Source organism: Bombyx mandarina, chromosome 16 (genome assembly GCF_030267445.1).
Source record: "Bombyx mandarina strain Sakado chromosome 16, ASM3026744v2".
Classification (NCBI taxonomy): domain Eukaryota; kingdom Metazoa; phylum Arthropoda; class Insecta; order Lepidoptera; family Bombycidae; genus Bombyx; species Bombyx mandarina.
The window spans coordinates 6,404,234-6,428,762 of NC_143222.1; the positions used below are offsets into that span (position 1 = coordinate 6,404,234).

The 24,529-nt window shown below is 35.8% G+C and overlaps 1 protein-coding gene across 1 annotated transcript in view; it reads right to left on the minus strand.

The window, feature by feature from the left end:
• Positions 1-305: 305 nt before the first annotated feature.
• The window catches only part of LOC114246755 (nardilysin), a 29,864-nt gene continuing 5,640 nt past the window's right edge, over positions 306-24,529 (minus strand). The window contains exons 3-24 of the mRNA XM_089733656.1: positions 21,680-21,820; positions 21,409-21,577; positions 15,274-15,482; positions 14,256-14,426; positions 13,328-13,449; positions 12,476-12,596; positions 11,731-11,808; positions 10,913-11,053; positions 10,168-10,297; positions 9,457-9,715; positions 8,587-8,721; positions 7,955-8,003; positions 7,344-7,445; positions 6,563-6,696; positions 5,796-5,925; positions 5,510-5,614; positions 4,587-4,730; positions 3,858-3,994; positions 3,352-3,496; positions 2,399-2,461; positions 1,834-1,935; positions 306-1,099 (exon numbers count right to left, since the gene is read on the minus strand). Coding sequence (XP_089589782.1) covers positions 890-1,099; positions 1,834-1,935; positions 2,399-2,461; positions 3,352-3,496; positions 3,858-3,994; positions 4,587-4,730; positions 5,510-5,614; positions 5,796-5,925; positions 6,563-6,696; positions 7,344-7,445; positions 7,955-8,003; positions 8,587-8,721; positions 9,457-9,715; positions 10,168-10,297; positions 10,913-11,053; positions 11,731-11,808; positions 12,476-12,596; positions 13,328-13,449; positions 14,256-14,426; positions 15,274-15,482; positions 21,409-21,577; positions 21,680-21,820 — 2,997 coding nt within the window. The 3' untranslated portion in view covers positions 306-889. The remainder of the gene's footprint in view (positions 1,100-1,833; positions 1,936-2,398; positions 2,462-3,351; positions 3,497-3,857; positions 3,995-4,586; positions 4,731-5,509; positions 5,615-5,795; positions 5,926-6,562; positions 6,697-7,343; positions 7,446-7,954; positions 8,004-8,586; positions 8,722-9,456; positions 9,716-10,167; positions 10,298-10,912; positions 11,054-11,730; positions 11,809-12,475; positions 12,597-13,327; positions 13,450-14,255; positions 14,427-15,273; positions 15,483-21,408; positions 21,578-21,679; positions 21,821-24,529) is intronic.

Below are 24,529 nucleotides of genomic sequence, written 5' to 3' on the forward strand. Positions count from 1 at the left end.
AGCTTACTTCATTCCCATTTTCTTAGGACGGTGTAGATATGAAGATTTTTATAAAGTCAACACTGGCAACAATGGCATCGTAGGAAGCAAATTGCCATACTCAAAAAAGAAGTGGATAGGACCGCACATTATACATAGATCCGAGTATGTGTGTAATTAATACACGCATCCTCTTAAAATACATACAAATCTTGTATCAGAATTCAATTTTCTCCTGTAGATTCAACTACAAAAAAAAAGTTAGCTACCTTATTTCTTACTCTTTTAAGCACTATGCTCTTTCAGTTCCAAAAATAAAACAAAGATTTAAAAGAAATAAATTTACTGTTACGTAACATCTGCTAGGGCAACAAAGGATATTTACATAAAAATAACGAATTTATAATATTCATAATAAAACTATAAATGTACAAAAGAAACATTATTAAGTATTTTTTTCATTTTATAACCGAAAATTAAGTACTGCTAACAAGTTTACATACAGTTTCGGCATTAATATAATCAACTCTATTAGTTTTATAACAAAATTATCACATTGAATACGGTTCAAGAAGCTTACACCAGGTCAGCTGTGAGCTACTAATCATCTATACAAATGACAGTACAGTTTACAAAGAATATCTCTGATCGTCAATTTTATAAATTATAATAATTTGATAACAAATAAAGACCTTGTCAGTTACTAAAATATAACGAAATTAAAAAAAAATATACAAATAATATTTGTAATTGAGATGATTTCTTTTTTGGTTTAGATATTTTTAAAGGAACACCAACAAATTTTAGGCACTTGGTTCATTAAGAATATTAGCTTTAAAAATTAGAGTTCTTTTTTTAAATGTATTTTACTATTAAGTTCCATTTTTTTTTCTTTTTTTCAGGACTTTTTCTAGCATTGTGCAAGCTGAACTTTAGGGACGTGTATTATCGGTAGATCGCTTTTGAATTCGTCGATGTCCTTTATGAAATCCGCGTTGTTCTCAGTGGTGTCGCCGACCGGCTGACTCGCGTCTAAATAAGTCAACGTGTAGTTTTTGGGTTTTATAATTTCCTGTTCCGAAGATTTATCGTCGACTTGTTTCGGTTTGTGTCCCATTACCTGAAAGAATATTAAATTAAACATTAATGTATGTATACTTTGTGAAATCAGAAGCGTAGGGTAGCATCTAAGTTTAAGACGGACCCGTGTGTAATTTTTGTTTATCGATTTTAAGAACAATTATCGATAAAACTTATCGGCAAGGAGAGAACACAACCAAATAGGTATAAGCTGCGACTTTAATTTTGTTTTCGCAATTCGTAGATATAATTAATAATTCTTTTACGGTTTAATGTCGCGTTTTTTTGTTGTCACAACACTAATTCCGAATGTTTTTTTGGTATTCTAACCGCCTGATTTAATTGCATTATTTTTACTGTCACGTATTCTATTGTCAACAAAATAAATCAGAAACGATATGTAACACAAAAAAATGAAATTGAAATTTAACTAAACGATTTGTCGGTCATAAACGTATCTTAAAAGAAGGTCACCCCGTCCATACATTGGAACCAAATATATAAAAATATTAAATTTAAACCACGGAAGCGTGACCTTGTGTTTCTGAGAAATTTGTTCGAGATTAATTTGTTTGAAAGGCATGCTATTAACAATTTTCATCAAGATATTATTTTTTTCTACTCTCTTACCAACAAGATCTTCTAAGGCGTCGACCTTATTTGAACAACGCTTTTCTCGATAAACTAAGACTTTCAATAAGTGATTTGACTCAAGTCACACATCTTGAGTCTCGTGCAGAAACAAAATATTAATAAAATAAATAAACAATTTACTTGTATCGAGATTTTTCTGAACTGCGCTCTGTTGCCGGTCGGGAAGTGGTTCTCTACCCACGTTTTAATGTCGGCCAACTTCACTTTTTCTATGGCGTCAGCCTGTAAAAACAAACATATCTATATATTAATACGTGAAGCAAAAACTTTGTACCCCTTTTTACGAAAATTGCACGGACGGAGGAGTACGAAATTTTCCACGCTTATAGAGAAGGAGCGCAGAATGTTTTTTTTTTTTAAATTAAGCATAAAAAATACATTAAATCAATAAAAAATACATTACACACACACTACCATGTATTTGACACAACACATATACACATATATATGTATTCCAAATTCAGAACAGATTAATATTTTTGATCTTTAATATTATTTGTCTATAGTGTGGTCTTGACGAAATCTATGATTATAGAAGTATAATATTGACAACAGAACCATAATAATGTTCAAACTTATAATTTAAATTAATAATTATGATGACCACTAGTACAATGAAAATCGTCACACGGCACATATCGATCTGTTAGTGCGGACAGATTTTCGAGATGAGAATTGTTATTACCTCATTAAATAGTCTTTGGAATTGGTACTCTCTGCTCACAATCTCCTTCCAGTTTCTTTCAACCTGAAAATAAATATTTACTTATAAAACGAATGCCGATATCATCAATGTGGCCAAAAGACCTTGGGTAAGGAAGTAGACGTCCTAAAAAAAACTTGAATGGACTGTGCGAAAGAGGATATGCGTGAAGTTGTGTGATTTGTTTTATTTTGTCTATTTAGTGTTTCTTCAGCTTTAATTGTGTAATAACGGTGGTTTATTAAGTTTAATATCTGTAAAAGTGCACAAATGCGGGAAAATGAAACAAAGCCGCTGAACGTAACTTCTCGGGATCCTCCAAAATGTCCACTGAAAGAGTCAGTAAATGACCACAATTTTACTGAGATTATATTCTATATTTTGTAAATTAATTTTTATTACATAAATTTCGTTTGTAATCATTTATATTATTTCGCGATTCCTTCGCTTTTTATTCTTCATAAACTGTAAATAATGAAAACGGCGAATTATAAAAGTCTTATTACTTGATGCTGGCTAATGCACAAACCGCGCCGGAGCCAAAAAATAAAGAAGAAGTGGATACACGTGAGATGACGTATGATAGATTTGAATGAAAAAAGAAAAAAAAAATATTGCTTTGATGGGTGCACGAGCTCACAGCCCACCTGGTATTAAGTGGTTACTGGAGTCCATCGACATTTACAACGTAAATGCGCCACCCACCTTGAGATATGAGTTGTAAGGTCTCGGTATAGCTACAACGGCTGGCTTCACGGCTGAAATAGGCAGGCTGGTGGTACCTACCCGTGCGGACTCACAAGAGGTCCTGCCACACTAAAAAATACTTGCCACAGTAAAAAATAGCATAGCGGGATAAGGACAAGAAGAAAATTGTAAGACGACTGCGAAATTGAGCCATAAAGCTAGCTGTAAGCTTAAGGTAGTATATTGACCTCTTCTTTGAGCTCGTAGTCCGTTGTGTGTTTGAGTTGGACGAGCGAGTTCCTGGTGGCCGCGAGCGTCTTCTCGCTGAGCCGCTTCATGTCGCGGTAGAACTTGCGGAGGAAGGCTTCCACGCGACCGTCCACGTACGATACGCTGGTGCGAACAAACAAAACGACAACCTTATTTATGTATAAATTAATATATTGTCCATATTTGTATGCGTATATATGTATGTATATGTTGTATGTGATGTATTTGTGTATGTGTTTAAAAAAAAAAGTGTATTTTTTTAATATTTTGTATACAATAAAGCGCTCGTTCGCTCAATTACGTAATAAAAAAAATACAAATAAAACATTACATTGGAACTGTCAATAACGAAACATTAATATGTTTAATTGTAACAGTCACTAATTATGTTTACAGGTTATCTAAAAGCCAGATGGCGGATTTTAATTCGAGAATCAATCTAAAAGTAACCCGGTCTAAATTATTAATTAATAGAATGATTTACCTAAACTTGTCGACCTGCGTGTTGACGGACACTGAGAAGCCGAGCACGCCGAACGTGTAGCGCATCATGCTGAACACGCTGTAGCCGAGCTGTTCCTTCGTACGCAGCATGTCGAACACAGGCTCCTCCATCAGCATCTAGTGTGTAGTTATGCCTTTTTTAAAAAGGGATTTTATGACCTGGTAACTAAGACCTTTAGGTGAAGTCTTATTTTTATTTTAATAAAAACTTTTTTATATGAAAAATGATATTATGAAATGAGATAAGATCGGATGAAATATAATCTCAGTAAAATGGTGGTCATTTACTGAGACTTTTTCAGTGGAGTTTTTGGAGGATCCCGAGAAGTTACGTTCAGCGGCTTCGTTTCATTCCCACATTTGCCACATATAAATAAACAATATAAAACAAATCACAAAACTTCACTCTTCGTGTTCCCGCCAAAATGTCTGTAGTAATATCAGTACACACATCTTTATTCGGGACGGGACACCTTCACAACGAAAGGTACAACTTTTTGGTTAAAGTCAATTCTGACAGTGAAGGTCGTGACAATTTGATTTGATTATAATATGTTTGTGTTCATATATAAAATCCTTTGCCTCCTTATACTTTTTTATATCTGTACAGATCCATAAAAAAAACAATTTTTTCTATATCCAAAAGAAAGAATCCTGCATCTAATGATTCTAATTCTTTTTTTAATCCGTTATATCCGTATTGACTAACCATTAGTACTTCGAGTACGGCCAAATCCGAGGGCGTGGTCACCTCGGCCTGGTAGTAGTTTGTGATGATGCTGTTCGTTGAAGCTTCGTTCAGACTCATCACCCTCAGTTTACGTTCGCCCAGCGGTAACTCGTGTACTTGCAGCTTTACAAATAACATAAATTGTAAATTATTAAATTTGAAACACATTACTATAAACAATAATTTTTTTTTTTATATTGGTTTATTTTATTTTGTGAATTGGCGATAGTTCTTTTTGACGTTCAATAAGTAAAACTAAAAAGATTATTCAAAATGTTTTTGTGAAATATTTATAATAATCAATATTTTGGTATTAGTTTATGATCTATGGTTGATTCGTTGTACATTTCGATACTGGAAAGTTTGCGCGGTATTTTAACAAAGGAAGATCTGGCTGTTTCGTTAATAAATAACATATATTATATATTATTAAACTAATATCTATGTTATTATTATTACTACAATACCAACTATTATTCAATATGTTCATAACAAGCATTGCAGAGACCAGGAGCGAATTTGTCAAAAGCTTTATTTGTTAGATAGATAATCATAAGGCACACAGATGATTTTACTAGTGGTAGGACCTCTTGTGAGTCCGCACGGATAGGTACCACCGCCCTGTCTATTTCTGCCGTGAAGCAGTAATGCGTTTCGGTTTGAGGAGTGGGGCAGCCGTTGTAACTACACTTGAGACCTTAGAACTTATATCTCAAGGTGGGTGGCACATTTACATTGTAGATTTCTATGGGTTCCTGTAACCACTTAACATCAGGTGGGCTGTGAGCTCGTTCACCCGACAATAAAATAAAATAAAAAAAGGAGCAAGTTCATTCTGAAGCTTCATTGTAGCCACAACGATTGTTATCTCGAATACATTAACAAACAAATAATATCCTTACTTGAGGGATTTCGCTTTCAGACAGACTCTCCCACTGCATGTTGCTAAAAACATTTTGCGATATATTGATCGCATCATACCAAGCCAGGTTACCTTGAACCAAAACCTGAAACAAATTTTCCTTTAGTGAGTTTAAATAATCTCGTTAAATATTAATCTACCAATTAATTTTGCAAGAATGTCATTTCTCATGTTTATGTGGTTTTAGTGGTATTAGTTGTCGGGTAGATTCCATTGTGCTTCCTATTTCCGTATATTTTAACTATAACATTTTGTTGTAAGCATACCTGCATATACAATTTACTGAGCAGTCTATCGTGGAAGTCTCTCAGATCGTCCAGAGTTATGTTGTGGATAACAAAGGCTTTGTCTCGAGGCGATATGTACGGCTCCAACAATACTTGCATCCGGAGGTCTCTGAAAAATATTTCGTTCCGTAACAAATATTGAGGATTTTGAACTAAAACTCACATCAGGCCAAAAAAAAGTGAAATTATTACGTCTAGGGGACGTACTCAAAATAATGAATTTGGTATGTAGCTGATGTGTACTAATTGATAAACTAAGACTCTGTCGTTATAACTACAAGTGAATTGCGAATTATAAAGTGTTCTAAGCGTTTAATAGAATTTTAATTTGTACTTCGGTGAAAGCTTTATTTATCCCGAGCTTCAGCGCGTTACAATATTAATGTAAAAAAATAATCAAAATGCTATTTGTATATTGTTTAATTGTATATTGTGAATAAAATCATTTCCTTACATTATAAGTTAGATTAGTTTTTGTTATCGTGTTGTTTTGTCGTATAATTATAAGGAACGTTGTTGTACAAATTTAGCACTATGTCTTGTTATGTCGTGCGCACATAACTTATGTTGCAAGCCAGATTTTGTTTATTTTTACTTGTGTTTTTATGTATCTTTTTAGCTTGTGATGTGTATTGTGTGCCTAATAAATAAATAAATAAATAAATATATTGAAGACAGTTTTAAAGCAAGGTGAACGGTAAAGTAGGTGTCGTGTAAGATAATGAGATGTCAGTGTGCGTGCGTACTTGGCGAGTCGGTTCGGCTTGAGCAGCACGTTGTGGTACGAGCGCGCCCGCACCTCACGCACCGCCTCGAACATGGCCGCAGTGAGTCCGGCGGGAGACGTGCGCATCTCGCGCGTTATCAACTCCACTAGCAACTGTAACAAGTATAAGTTGTTATTTATTATTTCTATGGCTACACACAAAAAAAAATTTATTTGTATGAAAAGGCAATAAATAATAGTTAAAAAAAACTATTATAACAAAATACGCTTGAATTTGAAGTTGAATTTAAATTTTTTCAATTATTTATTTCCATTTTTTTTTTGATTGAATAATGGGTCCTAAATAGGTATACAAAATTTCGCGATAATTCGACGTTTTGAAGGGGATCAAAATCATGTTCAAATATTCCGATAAAATATACATACATACATACATACATACAAAAGCTAAGAAAAGCGTATTAAAAAAAAAGATTTGCATGTGTTTAAAAATTTTAAATAAGTCAAATATCTTCAGTTATTTCTGGGCAATCGTTAAACCAATTCCACGAGCTGACCAAATCAATTGGAATTTTTAATGAGTTTATTTGTCAATATTTAGTTGGTTTTTGCAAGAACAACGCTAATGTTAGCTATGTAATGAAGAGTACAAACGCGAAAACTTCATTATTAAAGAGAAAAATAGTGACAATTTTAAGTTTAGTGAGAAAATATTATAATACCGGATGTTACTGTGAACTTTTAATTGGTGAATATTAATGGCCCAGCCATTTATGCTTTTTGTAGATTTTTATACTTACATCTAAATTTTGACTGTACCCGTTGACTTTTAACGTTAGTCCTTTATCTGAGACGTATATTGAGTGGGTCAAGTCCGCCATATTGGCAGGGTAAACTTCTTCCTGAAACAAAAGAATGTCTGTGAAATGATAGTATGCGATAGAGCTATTAAAAAAAAACAAAAAATTTAGAATTATCTTTGGTTTTCGCGAGTCATAGATTCCATAGGTTTTTTATTGTCATTACATTATTTCTGTAGTTTTGAATACTTATACAGAAATAGTGATTTAATTATATTTTTAATGTCTTATCGTAACTTGGACATCGTCACACTTGCAAATGGCTTTAATTTTTTTTAAATAGAAATCTGTAATACTTAATGGACCAATAAAAATATATTGATAGTACTGTCAAAGTGTTTTGTAGAATGTTATTAATCAATCAATCGAGAATCAATATTGATTTTAACCTGTATCAAAAGACACATTCGTTTTACGCAATAGGTTCATTCTTTTCGGACAATTTACAAAAGCCAAAAAGTGATTTTTTTTTTATTGCCGTATAGGCAGACGAGCATACGGCCCACCTGATGGTGAGTGGTTACCGTCGCTAAATTTAAAATTTCCCTTACCTTGAGTCCCTGCTGGAGTACGTCAGTCCACAAGTCGAGTAGGCACGACCTGTAATACAAAACTGACATGCTCATAATATTTCTAAAATAATTAAATTATTCGTCTAAACATTGCCACACAAATTAATACTCTGTGAAATTAACGAATTATAAATAATATAATGAAAAAACTCTAGGTATGTAAAAAATTCAATAGAAGTTTACTGATCGTGCTTTTTTTTTTAAATTAAAATACAGATTCATATCCTCAATCGTTGTCAGCAAACAATTTGATTGAATAACTAAAATGAAAAAAATGAAAAATATTCTAAATATTTTTACTTGCTAACTTCATGTATCAGACTTCAAGATTAATTATATTTTTATGGCCCTTGTAGGCAGACGAGCATACGGCCCACCTGATGGTGAGTGGTTACCGTCGCCCATAGACTTCAGCAATGCCAGGGGCAGAGCCAAGCCGCTGCCTACCGTTTGCCGAAACATTCCATTAATATTCAACATAACAAGACGAAGATATCAAATCCTTGATTCAAAGAGTACGAGACACGTAATTTAAATTTAAATAAATTTGTTAATATTCTAAACGCAAATATGTATTTGAAATAAACTGGCTACTGTTGTGGACTACTCACTCCCGCGGCGACTTCAGACTGAGCGGCGTTATGAAGTAGAAGTACAGCAGAGCGGTCGGGAAGCGGAACTTGAAGTCGGGCTTGTACCACAGCTCCATGTGACGGTTCTTGCGTAGCAGGTTCGGCTGGTCCAGCCTGAAAATAAAATATTCTTATCAACCCACAGACGTTCACTGCTGGACATAGGCCTCCCCAAGCCTCACCACAAAGACCGGTCCCGCGCTGCCTGCATCCAGCGGATCCTCGCGAATCTCGACAGATCGTCGGTCCATCATCAATAAAATATTACATATTTATTGATATTTGATATTTTTTATTTTTATTGTTATTATTTATTAATATTTTTCTCCTACCTTAAGGTCGGCGGTGTGAGAAGCGAACCGCCACGCCTAGGCAAGTTAGGGATATAGCTTGACACTCTTATGGGGAAGTATTGCCAGCGTTCACCAGATACCATGAGTTCATTTATATTACACTAAAAACTAATATCACTGGCCTCAGCAAGAGCCGTGCTTCGCAGAATCTACCACCGGATCAGAAACGCGACCCACTGAGAAGATCCGGCGAGAAACTCAGTGGGCTGTGTGTCTATGGGTTAATTTACTCGTCGAGCCCTACGACGCAAACGACGGGTTCAGCGAGGACGGTGACCGGGACAGTCTCCGGTATTCTCCAAGTAGAAAACATCGGAGAAAGTATTTCGAAAAAAAAATTAAAAAATTTTTTTATTGCCCTTGTAAGCAGACGAGCATACGGCCCACCTGATGGTGACTGGTTACCGTCGCCCATGGACTTCAGCAATGCCAGGGGCAGAGGCAAGCCGCTGCCTACCGCTAATTCTATCCAATTATTAACGTAACGAATATTCACCTGAAATTATTAACAGTGGCAATCAAGTCGGCGCGTTTCAACACCCGCTCCTTACCGCCGACGGCCGCCGTCTTCTTGTGTATGTCTTTGACTGAACTGTTTTTTAAGTCGACGCCGAGTTCATTGGCCGCCTCGAGGTACGGCTGAGCCGGAGCTATTAAGTCAAAGTTCGTCGTTATGTAGATGTTCTTCTCCGGGAGGTAGAACTGCGTGCTCGGTTCCGCGTTCAACCAACGTTCGAGCCATTTCTCTGGGATCTCTGCAAAAAAAATATAGCATTTATTTTCCTTGTAAATCAACTATAGGAACTAACAAAAAACAATGAGAAATTCATCAGGCTTTTAACTTGACTTGAATTTCTTGGTTATGAACAAAGCTTAGAGCGCGAACCGTCGATAGATCGACTTTATTTAATGCATGGTTAAGTACGGAGCGTCAGAATAGACTATTGCGCAATTTGATTATAGGTATTAGGTATTGATTTCAAGATATTTTGCTGTTAAAGTTAAAGCTATTTATAAGGTACTTTTTTCAAAAATCCTTTAGCATTTTCTGCAAAATATGTGAAAATAAGCCCAGCACTAAAAGGGTTAAGACGAATTTTTGGCAAGCAAAATTATATCATACGGTAAAAGCAAATAACGTATAATTTAAATTATCCCAAATGAGCCATCAGTTACTCATTTATACAACGAATTTGTTCTATGTTACCTTGTCTCCTATATTCAGTGCCGAACCATTTCTCTTTGGAATCGTACGCTATGGGTTTGGAGTGTTTGTTTGACAATATCATGATGTTGACTCTGTCGGCTGTCATGCAATCCAATAGTTCCGTGATACCCTGTTGCGAATGCCAAATTGTAATATATAAAAAAATTGAACAACAAAAAAAACTTAAAAAAAAATAATTAAATAAAGAATGACCAAGTTCCCGGTGCACAAAATTTAAGTAAAAAAACTTAAAAAAAAAATTAAACAAAGAATGCCCTAGTTTATGGTCCATTAGATGTGAAATTACATAGACACGGTAACCATCGACACGCATATGTGAGACTTTTTTTTTTAAGTCTATTGTTTTGCAATAATAGAACATCCAATCTGCTGCCCTTAAGGAGATAAATTATAAAAACTTGTAGAAATGTCAGCACACGGTTGAAGCAAGTGGAAGTGGTAACCACATGAAGCGCTGAATAGTTGAAAACATTATGAATATAAATAAATTGCACCTTGAATTTTAAAGTACCGAAAAACGCACGCTAGATGTCGTTGCGAGTTTTAATGAATGGTCCTTTTTTAAATCAGTACTAGTCACAGGAGGGACGTAGCTTCATTACCCACACGGTTATCGGTTATCATGTAAGATCTTCCGGCTCGGTTATTGGTTATTATGTAAGATCTTCCGGCTCGAGTAATAGTTAGTAATAAAAATACTAAGTTTGATGTACTACCACTTTACCTTCGGATCGTATTTGTAGTAGAGTCTGTCGCCGGTTATGTAGTGTTCGGGCGGGAAGAATTGCATGTTCTCGGCCAGAGTTTCCACATAGTCCGCTGGCTGGGACTCCTCTTCGAAGCGAAAACTCGTCTCTTCTATAGTCTAAAATAACATAAAACTCAAAGTTTTGATAAGTCTATAATATGATATATATATCAATGGGACGTTTAACCCACTGCGTTTCTCGCCGTATCTTGTCAGTGGGTCGCAATTCCGATCTTCTAGTAGATTCTGCACTGCTCTTGCTAAGGCTAGCGTTAGCAAATTCTCTCAGGTTGAGCCCGTGAGCTCACCTACCCGTCCGGGCGTAGCTGGAATAGCCTCTTAGGCTGCCAGCGAATAGGTAGGTAAAAAAAAAGAAAGAGGGATTTTTACAATATTAACACGTTGGACGCTATGACTGCATAGTTTCGCATAAGGCCACACCAATATGCCAAGTATAGGTCCTTTTTTTGTGTATTTTATAAATAGGAAGCTTGTTAATAGGAAGGAAGGACCGTCAACTAAATAAGATCGATACATGTTTAACCCTTTTAGTGCTGAGCTTATTTTCACATATTTTGGAAAAATTGCTAAAGGATTTAAAAAATACCTTACAAAAACTTTAACATAAATAATAAATACAAAAATCAATGCTAAATTCACAAACAAAATAATTTTAAATGGTTATCGTAATAGTCTATATTCCGATGCTCCAAAGTGCGGACGCATACTTTATACGCATTAATAGAAAGTCGAAATATCGACGGTTCGGGCTTGAGACGTTAAAGAAAAATTACCTTGATCTCGTTGTAAATCCTTTCCGAAGGTCCGATTTTCTTTAACATGTTTATGTACGAGAATATAGCTTCGAGTACCTGAAAAAGATACGAGTTACATTTCGAATTAAAAGTACTAGTAATGGCGCAGGAAATCGAAAGTTCAACAGCAAATTAATGACGTGTATTAATTTATTTGAGAAATAATGAATTGCTTTTTATGGTTAAAGTTGCAAAAAAATTACGCAAATTGCCCTGTCATCGTTCTCGTCGAACCTGTCGCTTGCGATGAAGGGCTCGCGTGTTCGTGTTAGCAACATCGTCAGGTTTGAGCCCCGTGAGCTCACCTACTAGTTAAGGTTACGCTGATATAGTCTCTCTAGACCATCAGCTTAGGTAAGGAATGCGAGTTTGAATTTAATTACACTACGCTATGCCTTCATCGTGGAAGTAATTCGCGTACCCCACTTACAATTCCTACTCTGATCTCTTGTCTTGTGTACTTACTGCGAGTTGTTTTTGTTAGTTAACTGAAATTTGTATGGAGTCGGAACAGCTTCCCCTCGTTTGCCGCTAGTGGCGCTGTTCCAACTCCATACTAATTCGATTTAACTCTTACGCGATCGAGAAGTTAAAAAACTCGCACAAGCACACTGAAACCTGCGTTTAGGTCACAGTGTCTATGTACTACGGTGACGTCACAATTCCTGGTAGACCCAACTAAAGCATTATTAAGTAATTACTTAAGTAATTAAGAAGTATTCACCTCATCGACGTGATCGAGCCCGTCCTTAGTAAGAACTACTTGTGTAGAGAACAAGCTGTACATCGACGTGTAATCGATGCCGCTCTCAGAGTTCCCCGTGTATATACCTAACGCCCAAACCCTGCAATAAACAATATATTTTTACATAAAAATAGTATTTTTTTATTAATATACATTTTTAATACTAACAATTTACTGGTTGTAGGACATCTTGTGAGTCCGCACGGGAGGGTACCACCACCCTGCCTATTTCTGCCGTGAAACCACTTTTACTTTTTAATCTCGCGTTTATTACTATTGTCATGATTATTGTCCTTGGAATACTCTAGACAACTCGCGAAAACGGCAGAATTATGATATATATATACATATATGAATAGATGAAAAAATATTGTTTATGAAGGAAAATGTTTATAGTTACAACTGAACAAGAATGTATTTTCAGATTGCGAAAACCAGTGGCACTAAAATGCTTTCGTCTTGTGAAAAAAAAACTTTTAATTTAAATTTAAAAAAAAAACGTCACATGTTAAAACTCATCTATATATATAAATTTCCCGAAAATTTTAAATTATTTTTATTTTCTAGTAACACTATCTCAATACGTACTCTATCACAAATGTGACTAGCGTGCAAAGACATTTACTTTAAAACTGTACAGACTACTAATGAATTACGAAATCAAACATTTCATAAGGAAGACTAATAGAGATCAAAACTGATAGAGAAAGAGAGAGACAGACAGAATTAGAGGGAGTCTTTTGTCTAGCATCGGGCGATATTTTATTAATAATATTATGGTGTTAAATTCAATGACCGCATCTAAAATTAGAATGAAGACCGCAAACTTACTTCTTCTTAAGGTAAGATAAAAGACTGCCTTTTCCTTCGTGTCCAAGCAAGTACGAAATGTACTGATGTGGTTTAGATTCGTATTCGGATATCAAGGAGCGCATGCACCAAGTTAAGTGAAGCTGTAAATTAAAAAAAAAAATTTAACGTATTGCGCTATTTATTCAGTTATACACGTGACTTTAATGACCTCCCTTTGCGTACCGCTTCAGTAGTTGTTTCGATTTTACCACCCTTTTAAATTTTTAAACATTTATATGGTTAATTTCAATTAATTTATTATAAAAAAAGAACAATATTCCTAACCTAAAAGTACATGTTATTATCCGTAACACGCTTGGTCAGATTACAGAAATAGAGTTATCAGCAACATGCTTCGTCGACTTTAATATATTATTATGTTTTAACCAAATCATTTATTATCGAAACGAAATTACATATTGAACGTCCACGGAACTCACACTAGGCAATACAGACTTATTGTGAGCACAAGTTAACCTTAATAATTTACTGCCTCAAACAATATAAGTATAAAAAAATTACAATGCTCCAATTTTCTCAATGTTATTTTTTTTTAAGTTTTTTTATTGCTCTTATAGGCAGACGAGCATACGGCCCACCTGATGGTGAGCGGTTACGGTCGCCCATGGACGTCAGTAATGCCAGAGGCAGAGCCAAGCCGCTACTTACCGTTAGACCTAAATAAGAATGAGTTATCAAAAAATTTAATAAATTTTTTTGTAAATTTATGATATATTTTTTTTATATTTATATATTTTTTTTTAACGAATGATTCAAAACGTTTGATTTCTATTTTGTTAATATGTGTATATAATTAGCATAATACTACATAGTTTATCTAAGACCATTACGATAACATTCTATTTACAGCTACCTCCAATTTTTGCTATTGTTTACTTCAACCTACCTCCGTTGTGTCTCCGATGGGTTTGACGTAGTAAATACTTCGGAATTCTGGCGTGACGGTTTCTGGACGGAACGAATAGGGACTGAAGTCGTCTGCCGGAAGTTTGTTCGTCGGGACACGACCAAACGTATTTATGACGTATTGTTCGAGAGAGGCTAAGTCCATGCGAGCCTAAAATACAACGATACAATTCTTTCTAGAAAGATCAGTTGGCGTTGCTCTATATAAAATTTCTTCACGGGCTAAAGGGATGGGTTAGTTGTAGCGTAAAATAAACGAAATCGCAATAAGGGAGCATACATACATTTAAACTGCACATGTGCAAGAAAGGCCAAAATGAACAACTTAACAAAAGATATCTACTAAGCAATATGTACATAAATCGGATGCTTCAAGGAAGAAATAGATAGAAAGACAAGGTAGATAGGAAGGTAGCGATCGGATCTTGACATCAACAATAAAGTTGTTTTTTTTCGAAATTCTAATTTTCAATACACCAAGATTTGTTGTTTGTAAGCCTATTTAATTTTAAATGATTAATAATAATTGTAATATAATTTTTTTTAATTGTCCTTGTAGGCAGACGAGCATACGACCAACATGATGGTTGGTTACTGTCGCTCATAGACGTCAGCAATGTCAGGAGCAGAACCAAGTCGCTGCCTACCGTAAATTATGCATTATTAAATGTTATGCGTTGTGACTGGTGTTAACTTTAAAAATGTTCGTATTTTTCGCTTCATTTCGTGTTTATTATTAAGTAGGTTGCAGAGTCGGTAGTCGTTCTGCGGGGCAAGTGCTTCGCGCGCCTTTTTCAAGACGTAGTCTCCTGTGAGAAATTGGGGGAGGTGAAGGACCTCGGCCCTTCTCTTCTCCCCTTCTTCCTCTCAGGAGGCGCCGGAGTCCGACATAAACCGGTCCGTTACCCCCCTCGACCGGGTATCCGTAAATGGATTCCCCAGAAGGTTGTAGACTTGTCTGCTTATGACGTCAGCAAAACTATCACAGAGTCTCATACCTGAACGGCGACCGTCATCCTGTTGGCACTATAATGCCGTTTCCTGAATTCATGAGCTGCTTTGTGTAGTTTCTCCTCGTCGTTGATGTCATCTTTCAAACTTCGCAGGTTACCCCAAGTGAAAGTGCGTGCCGGATGTCCTTCCGGAAATAGGCTTGACAGCAACTGATCTTTCCGATTCGAGTCAGACGGCGACGCTATTGCGAATTCTTTAAACAAAAAACATAAAATGTATAGTTTAAAAAACTAAACGAGGCTTTTGGAGTGTACTTAACGGTAGGCAGCGGCTTGGCTCTGCCCATGGCATTGCTGTTGTCCATAGGCGACGGTAATCACTCACCATTAGCTGGCCGTATGCTAGTATGACTACAAGGACAATAAAAAACGCATAGAGAACAAACCGAACTAACATACGATTTCATATTTTTTTATATACTGTTGATACTGGTCACGATATAAGAGCGAAGTTATAAAATTAGTGTATTGTCATCGTTCCTTAATGCAATCCTTAAAATAATAAAATTTTCAATTTAATTAGACGGTTTGAAGTAAGTGAGAAAGAAATTCAAAGATTCCGATACATACATAGAAACATACATATGTACATAGCTAATAAAAGCATATTAAAAATTGTTGCGTCATTTGAATTCAATATAAATTGTTAAATAAATTAATCAATGGGCTGGCCACACATTCCGTACCAATATGCTGACAATCCTCGAAAGTTTCCGCTCGCCAAGTGCTAAACGAACAATAGTTCACATACTGGAATTTGGTTGAACATATAGAAACCAAATATTGGAAAAGTACGGAACTATGCGAATTCGTTAAGATCTGGCTACGGACAGCCGCGGGAAAGTTTATCTTAAATGTTTGTAGAACCAGTTTATATCGATAGTCCGCAAATCGATTAGATCTAAGAAGTCTGCGGTGAAACTCTCTGTTCTTTAATGTACCATTTAACAAACTAGCTTTTCAACAAGGCAGGTAGAGTCAAAACGAAAATATGTTTCTAAATTTTTTATTTTTTTATTTTGTCGTTGGTATCTGCGATTAGTCGCCAAAGCTATAATCAGGTGAGTTGCGAGAGATTAGGGTTTGGAGAGGCAGAGTCAATGTTCTGTCTCTCTTTAGTAGGATAGCAAATCAGGTCTCTTGAGTCTTCTAATCGGATTTGTCTACAAGAACATATGAGACAACGGGTTTTGGTGAGTTGAGCTCTCTTTTTTGCTACGTACCATCCGGCTATGGAATGAGCTCCCCTCCACGGTGTTTCCCGAGCGCTATGACATGTCCTTCTTTAAAAGAGGCTTGTGGAGAGTATTAAGCGGTAGGCAGCGGCTTGGCTCTGCCCCTGGCATTGCTGAAGTCCATGGGCGACAGTAACCACTCACCATCAGGTGGGCCTTATGCTCGTCTGCATACAAAGGCAATAAAAATAAATATAAAAAATAAAAACCATAGCCGGATGGTACGTGGCAAAAAAGACCTCTGGAAACGCACTGTGGATGACCGCAGTGGCTCCAGGTAGTAGATGAACTCTACTCCGGTGGCGGACGGTGCGATGGTAAAAACGAGATGTCGGTATCATCTCGAACAATTCCTCAGAGCACTCACAGTAATTTTTTCTCAGCATTCTATAAATGTGTTACAGCAGTTAAAATTACTTCAGCCCACTTGTTCGTTTAACCTGGCCGGACGTGTCGGCGAATATTCGATTACTTCTCGCAGACTACCGCACGGCTGACTGCGACGCTTTTGATACGTAGTACTAAATGTGGCCCAAAATGCAAAAATGGACGAGTCAAAATTTCGATATATAAAATACATTTTTCAACATTCGTATTTCCAAACCGCTTTACATTGAATTTTGTGAGAAAGAAATATGTTTTAGAATTAATTGGCGGCTACCATGTTTGTTTTCGTAATAATATGGTTACCGCATACGCATCGAAAGCGTAATTTCATTCAATAAAAAAACTACCTTCAAATGTAAACAGGTATTTTTTACGTCCTTCAATAACGAAACGTGAACGCGCGCATTTGTTATGGCGGGTATAGGTATAGCGTAATCATTGATGGGACGCGGTTATTACAAGTTTAAATGATACACAATTATCGTTTAAGACGTACGTACCTATCCTTTTCTATTATTTAATTCTTGTAAACTAGCCATCACAATATACAATCATTTTGTATGGATTTTATTCGAATAAATGGAAAAATACTATATAACAATTTTTTAAACTAACAGAATTATGAAGAATGTTACTTTTAATAATGGTTTTTAATTATGATTTTCGACATTTACTTGGTTTATAATATTATGTACTTATGTAAAAATATTGAGGTTATAACCGTCATAGTATATTATTTAGGGTAGAGCAACAAATTACAACTCAAACACTCAAACAACTGGTATGGAATGAAATGTGCTGAAATTAAACGGAGCTTAAACGAGGCTTGGGAAGAGTCCTTAACAGCAGACAGCGGCTTGGCTATGCCCCTGGCATTACTGAAGTCCATGGGCGACGGTAACCACTCACCATCGGGTGGGCCGTATGCTTTTCTGCCTGCACGGGCAATAAAATAAAATACAAATTAAATAACACCACTTTTATGTACGTTCCTTTCTTCTAACCTACATATAGTATATTAAGCATATTATGCCAATACAATGTGAAATAATAAAAATATGTTATCCTACTTTAGAATTAAAAATAAACAGAGGTAAGGAAAAATGAAATTTAAACATGTTTTAATGAATATTATTATGTCATGATGTTTATTATTTCGTATCGATGACACAACTTGGAAACATTTGTGTGCGTAATCGATTTTTATTTGTATTCGTATGGTTGAATTTATATCATTTCAAGTGTGGTTATAAACATGGGTTAATTTACGCAAAATTGCGAACATACAAAAACCAAGTGACCTATGAATTCGTTACTCAACTTTCTATTATCATTTTACGTTAGTTTTATGCACTACTAGCTGTACCCGTCCGCTTCACTGGGCATTTAAAACTAACATTATTATTTCTCACACCCACAAATATTCTCATCATTAACGCCACCACCGCAACTGGTGTAGGGAATCCAACTCTCATATAAATATTAGCCTATCCATTAAGTACATGTATTTTCTACATGGATACCAAGTTACAAGTCAATCGGATGCATGGTTCAGTAGTTATAACGGAACATCCGTAAAAACCACTGTAGATATATGTATTAGTATAGATAAACATTGCCGGCTTATTTGTAGATGACTACTACCTTTATTCCGAATTACACGCTCTCAGTAGCCAATCAGTTTTCTAAATAACTTTCTATTTTATTGGCTAATTTTTAAAAATACTATCTAGATATATCACCGTCATGCACCATCCATGTATTTATGAGGATAATATTAAATATTTGTAAATTATTATCGTGAAAATTAAGCGTTTTGTAAACACAGAATCTAAAAAAAACTCGCCGTTATATTGTTCATAATATCGGTGAACGAGCTCACGGTCCATCTGGTGTTAAACTGGAGCCCGTAGACATCAACAACGTAAATGCCCACTAACCAACTTGAGACATTTGTTCTAATTCTCAAATGTGACTATACGTACGACATGAATATGTCTAACACAAAAAAAAAAACAGGTTAAACCAATGTTTGTGTTAGTATGCCACATAAACCTAACGAATATGAAACATGAAGATTAGACAATTCATATCACGCTTTGTAACATATACAGGGTGTCAAGAAAATGTTTCGGATATCCAAGGCCAATAGCGGCGTTGACTCTTGGCTTGACTAGTGATTTTGTTTATCACGATCAATAACGAATGACGCGAGCGATTCGCGGTGTCTTTGCATGCCATCTTTTTAATGAAAACGATAGGCATCACTTACGTTTTTTTTCAGTTTACTGGTGGTAGGACCTCTTGTGAACTGGTGGTAGGACCTCTTGTGAGTCCACGCGGGTAGGTACCACCGTCTTGCCTATTTCTGCCCTGCAGCAGTAATGCGTTTTGGTTTGAAGGGTAGGGCAGCCGTTGTAACTTAACTGAGATCTTAGAACTTATATCTCAAGGTGGGTGGCGCATTTACGTTGTAGATGTCCATGGGCTCCAGTAACCACTTAACACCAGGTGGCCTGTGAACTCGTCCAAGGTGGCCTGTGAACTCGTCCACCTATCTAAGCAATAAAAAATAAATAAATAAAAGTTTCATTTCATAAATTGAGTAAGTACAGTTAAGAAACGCACACATTTTCCATATAATAAGTGCGTTATAATATTGCATACGATATATCACATATAATTCAGTTGTATTATTCACTATTTTAATCATCCCATTGTTTCTTACATTGTACTCACAATCCATTGTAGGTTATTAAATTTTCGGAAAATCTTAACTAGCACCCTGTATGTAAGTGAAACGCGTTCGATCTTCGTTTAATTACAGTTTGCAATTATTATCGTCGTTTTCAAGGTCGTATCGTCACGCAAAAAACACAACTTAACTCACTAAACGTAACCATGTTCAGACACACGCTAAAACATTTCCAGGCTATTTATTACGAAAGCGTTAGAAAAAAACTTAAATTACGAATATTATTAATTAGAGTTCATGATTGATGATATCATTTTAGTAATCACAAATTTTCTTGTTTATGTTCTTTTTTTTCGATACATTCAAATCGAGAAGCGATACGACGGCATCCGAGAAAATGTTAGACCTTAAATTAACAAACCAGGTTAAAATCAGCGGGAACGTTTAAATATATATGTAATATATTTTACATTAGTATAATCCATGTTTTTATTTATTGCTTAGATGGATGGACGAGCTCACAGCCCACCTGATGTTAAGTGGTTACTGGAGCCCATAGACATCTACAACGTAAATGCGCCACCCACCTTGAGATATAAGTTCTAAAGTCTCAAGTATAGTTACAACGGCTGCCCCGCCGTTCAAACCGAAACGCATTACTGCTTCACGGCAGAAATAGGCAGGGTGGTGGTACCTACCCGCGCGGACTCACAAGGTCGTACCACCAGTAACAATATGTATGTAATTTACTTTTTTTAACCTAGCAATTCGCTGGTATCTTAAGGGGCTATTCCAGTTACGCCCGGACGGGTTATCATGTTGTGATGATGACACAATTGCGGAACATTGTAGGCTTCGCCGACGTCCATGAGCGACACTGACCACTTCCCATAATTTAATGATTCAATTCAATCTAAAATTGTAGTTTTAAAAGGTTTGATACGACACGCTTATACTGACTGTGTGCTTAGTTGTATATTTTAGATAGCGGCCCGCTCCGGATCCGCTCGGGTCTTTAACAAAAATTTCAACGATATTTGACGTTTTTTTTTTTTTAAATTAAAGAACACTTATTGTGACATAAGTATCGCGATATTTTTTGTAAATAATAATGTGTCCTACAAAGTCGTAGTACATTATTTTATTCTATCATCAATAGTTTTCGCAGGGCACGCGATGTAAATAATATTTTAGGTAATTTTTTTACACCTAGGGTTACATTATTGGAGCTTTAATAAAGATCCCAAATTTTTTACAAAAAAGATCATAGCCTATGTCACTCGGGAATAGTGTAGCTTCTAACCAGTGAAATAATTTTTCAAATCGGTTCAATAGTTTCGGAGCCTATTCAATACAAACACCTGTCTTGGTGAAACTGTAAAGGCCACCGGGCCACCAGTAATCCTTCAACCATAAAAAAAAAAATACAAACAAACAAACAAATTTTTCCCCTTATAATATCAGTATAGAAGTATAGATTATCGTTACTATTAAGCATAATATGTCAGCTAGCAATAAACAATAATAATAATAATATGATATTGTTCGTGTTTACAATGAAACAATGACGATATAAATTACGATCATTAGAATCGAGGACATACAGCATATACAATTTTTTTTTTTTAAATTAATCATTTTCAACGCAATGATATCATGATTCATGAAAATGACATTCATTACATCATTACTAGTGGCCAGTATTTCAGTCGACCAAAGGGGTTTGTTATAGATACAAAAAAAATCTACAAACAATCCCGTTCTATAATTATAATTCACTTAGAAGTAAGAACTCTGACTTACCCGATTCAATAGCTTCTCTCTCCCTTTGCATAGCCTCCTTCATCATTAGCGGGCTCACGAAGAACTGGCTGAACATATCCATGGCATGAGGTAAATGCTTCTCTTGTATCTCAAAGTAGAATGTAGTTACTTCGCAATCTGTCGAAGCGTTATCTGAACCGCCCTTTTTCTGTAGTAAAAAAAAAACGATTTTGATACGAATTAAGGTGCCGGTCACCAAACGAATTCGAATAAACCGGATTGACCTTGTGTTTTATATGATTATTTTTACCTTTATGAAGGCATCGAACTCATTTTCTTTGGGATATTTTTCGCTTCCCATGAACACCATATGTTCGACGAAATGCGCCAATCCCTGTATTTCTGCTGGGTCGCTGTAGCTGCCCACACCAACACAGAGGGCGCAGGCTGCCTGTTTAAAAAGGAAGCATGTAAAAAATACTAAATCCCAAAGTATAAGCGTATAGGGAGGTGAACGGACTCAAGGCCTAGTTGATAGTCGAAAATTTTATAGTTAAAGTCATATTTTTTATAAACATTATTTATTTGTCTCAATGAAAAACTGCATAATAGTATCGATGCATCTCTGCGAGTGTAGAAGTAATTTTTCAATGCCCTTCTCGAAGATAGCAGATGTGCGGGAGCGAAATATCTTTTCAAACAATTTATCATGCCACCTGTCGAGTATAGTGTTTACTTGCCAAGAAGTTGTCCAAACTTTGGAAAACTTTTTTTTTTTGCTTAAATGGGTGGACGAGCTCACAGCCCACCTGGTGTTAAGTGGTTACTAGAGCCATAGACATCTACAACGTAAATGCGCTACCCACCTTGAAATATAAGTTCTAAGATCTCAATATACAGTTACATTATAGTTATAAAACATAGAAGTCGGTCAGCATAAGATCTGGGGAATACGGTGGTCAAAGCAAAACTTTCAACCTTAACTCTTGTAGCTTAGAGTCCGTTACGCAGTCTGTGGTTGAGCGTTGTCGTGTAGAAACAGCGATATAAAATTCATTTGAATTTTGAATTTATTGCCAACCATACATAAATTACTTTTCAAATGGGCATTTTTGTAAAATGGCAACATCACAGGTAAAAAGACCTTTAATATCGCAAAACGAGCCGTATTAAAAATTTATTCGATTTATAATACTGCTAAAATTAAGGAATACGATTTATTTAGCGAATTATTATTTGTTGTCACGTTTTTGGTTGTTGGATCAAGTTTTTACTGTCTAATTATAATAATGTTTGATATTACAACTCTATTTAAAATAATCAATGGAAATTTTATAAAGTATACATTGTCGAACTTCGTCTTACAGCAACCGCGTATGTAACAATTAACTACGAACATTCATCAAAATGAAACAAAAAAAAAACCCTTCAGTACAAAAGCGCCGTGGCCTGAAGGATAAGACTTCCGGTGTGTTCGCATCAAGCGATGCAACTGTGCCGGTGTTCGGATCCCGCAGACAGTTATCAATTTTCTAATAAGATATGACTTATCAAAAATTAACGAATGACTTCCACGGTGAAGGAAAACAAGATTGTGAAATCAAACCCGTAAAAATTCTAATATGCGTATTAGGTAACAGGTGGTCAGGCGTCTTGTGAGCAAGCCCGTATATCTCCATCGACATATTTCTGCCGTAAATTAGTAATGCGGCAACCATTATAATGTAAAAACTGATGCCCTAGAACTCACGTCTCGAGGTGGGTGGCGGCATTTACTTTGTTGTTGTTTATGGGCTCCAGTAACCACTTAACTCCAGATGCACTGTGAGCTCGTTCCACTCATCTAAGCAATAAAAAAAAATACGCATGTTTATTCTGTGGAATATTAATATTGCCACGCTGTCGCTAGAACGCCACGACTTAGCTGTCGCAGTTGCCTGATTCGAATCTGCCATGTTAAAGCAAAAGTAGCACGATTTACTGCTGTGGCTAATCTTTTGTGTGACAAGTAATCAGTCTAGTATTCTCTTAGATTTTTGCTAAGTATTCTGTATAATGCGGTCTATGCCACCCATGATCGAACACTGGAGGAACGTCACATGTGGTCGCGATCCTCAGCAGTGAGAGATAGAAGACGACATGATTAAGACTATGCTACTATTACGGCTTAATCCCGGGTTTTTATGGTCATCATATCAGTTCCGTGACAGTATCTTATTATTATTTCGTTAAATTCGGTCGTCCGTGACCACGAAAACTGTAAAGTAAACATCGAAAATAATTTAATGGCAATTAAAAATGTATTAATGTATTACATAATATGTAAAAATGTATGAATTTAGATATATTTATATATTAACTTATGTTGTATATACTTATGTTGTATATACTTATGAATGTTTGGTAGGTATGTAGTTTTATGCATGTATTTATACTTTATTTTATTTTAAATTTTAATGCACCTATCATTATTTATTCTGGACTACCTTTGGTTGATTGCTAGATTAATTAAATCCGCATTAAGCATTAAGTCAAGGATTAAGTCCGCCAATATAGCTATGACATGAAGTGTAATAAATAATAAATAAAAAACACAATTTTAAACCGCAAAAAATAGTTTTAATTACGTAATCAATCTCCTGATTTAAATCATTTTTTACACTACATTCGAAAGTTTCAAAGTCTTATTTGTTTACTATTGTCTATGAGTTCTGTTGACAGCTCACATCAGACGAATCGCAAGTTCGTTTGGGCATAAATGATAGATATAAAAAAATCGTATTTTATGTTAATGGCAAGGCCATCTGACGAGATGAAAGATAAGAAACTATTGGAGTTTAAATGTAATGGCAGGCAAAAATTCACTGGTGGTAGGACCTCTTGGGAGTCCGCACGGGTAGGTACCACCACCCCGCCTATTTCCGCCGTGAAGCAGTAATGCGTTTCGGTTCGAAGGGTGGGGTAGCCGTTGTAACTATACTGAGACCTTAGAACTTATATCTCGAGGTGGGTGGCGCATTTACGTTGTAGATGTCTATGGGCTCCAGTTACCACTTAACACCAGGTGGGCTGTGAGTTCGTCCATCCATCTAAGCAATAAAAAAAAAGGCAACACTTGACACATGATTACAGATTTCGAATATTAGAATTATTTTAAATG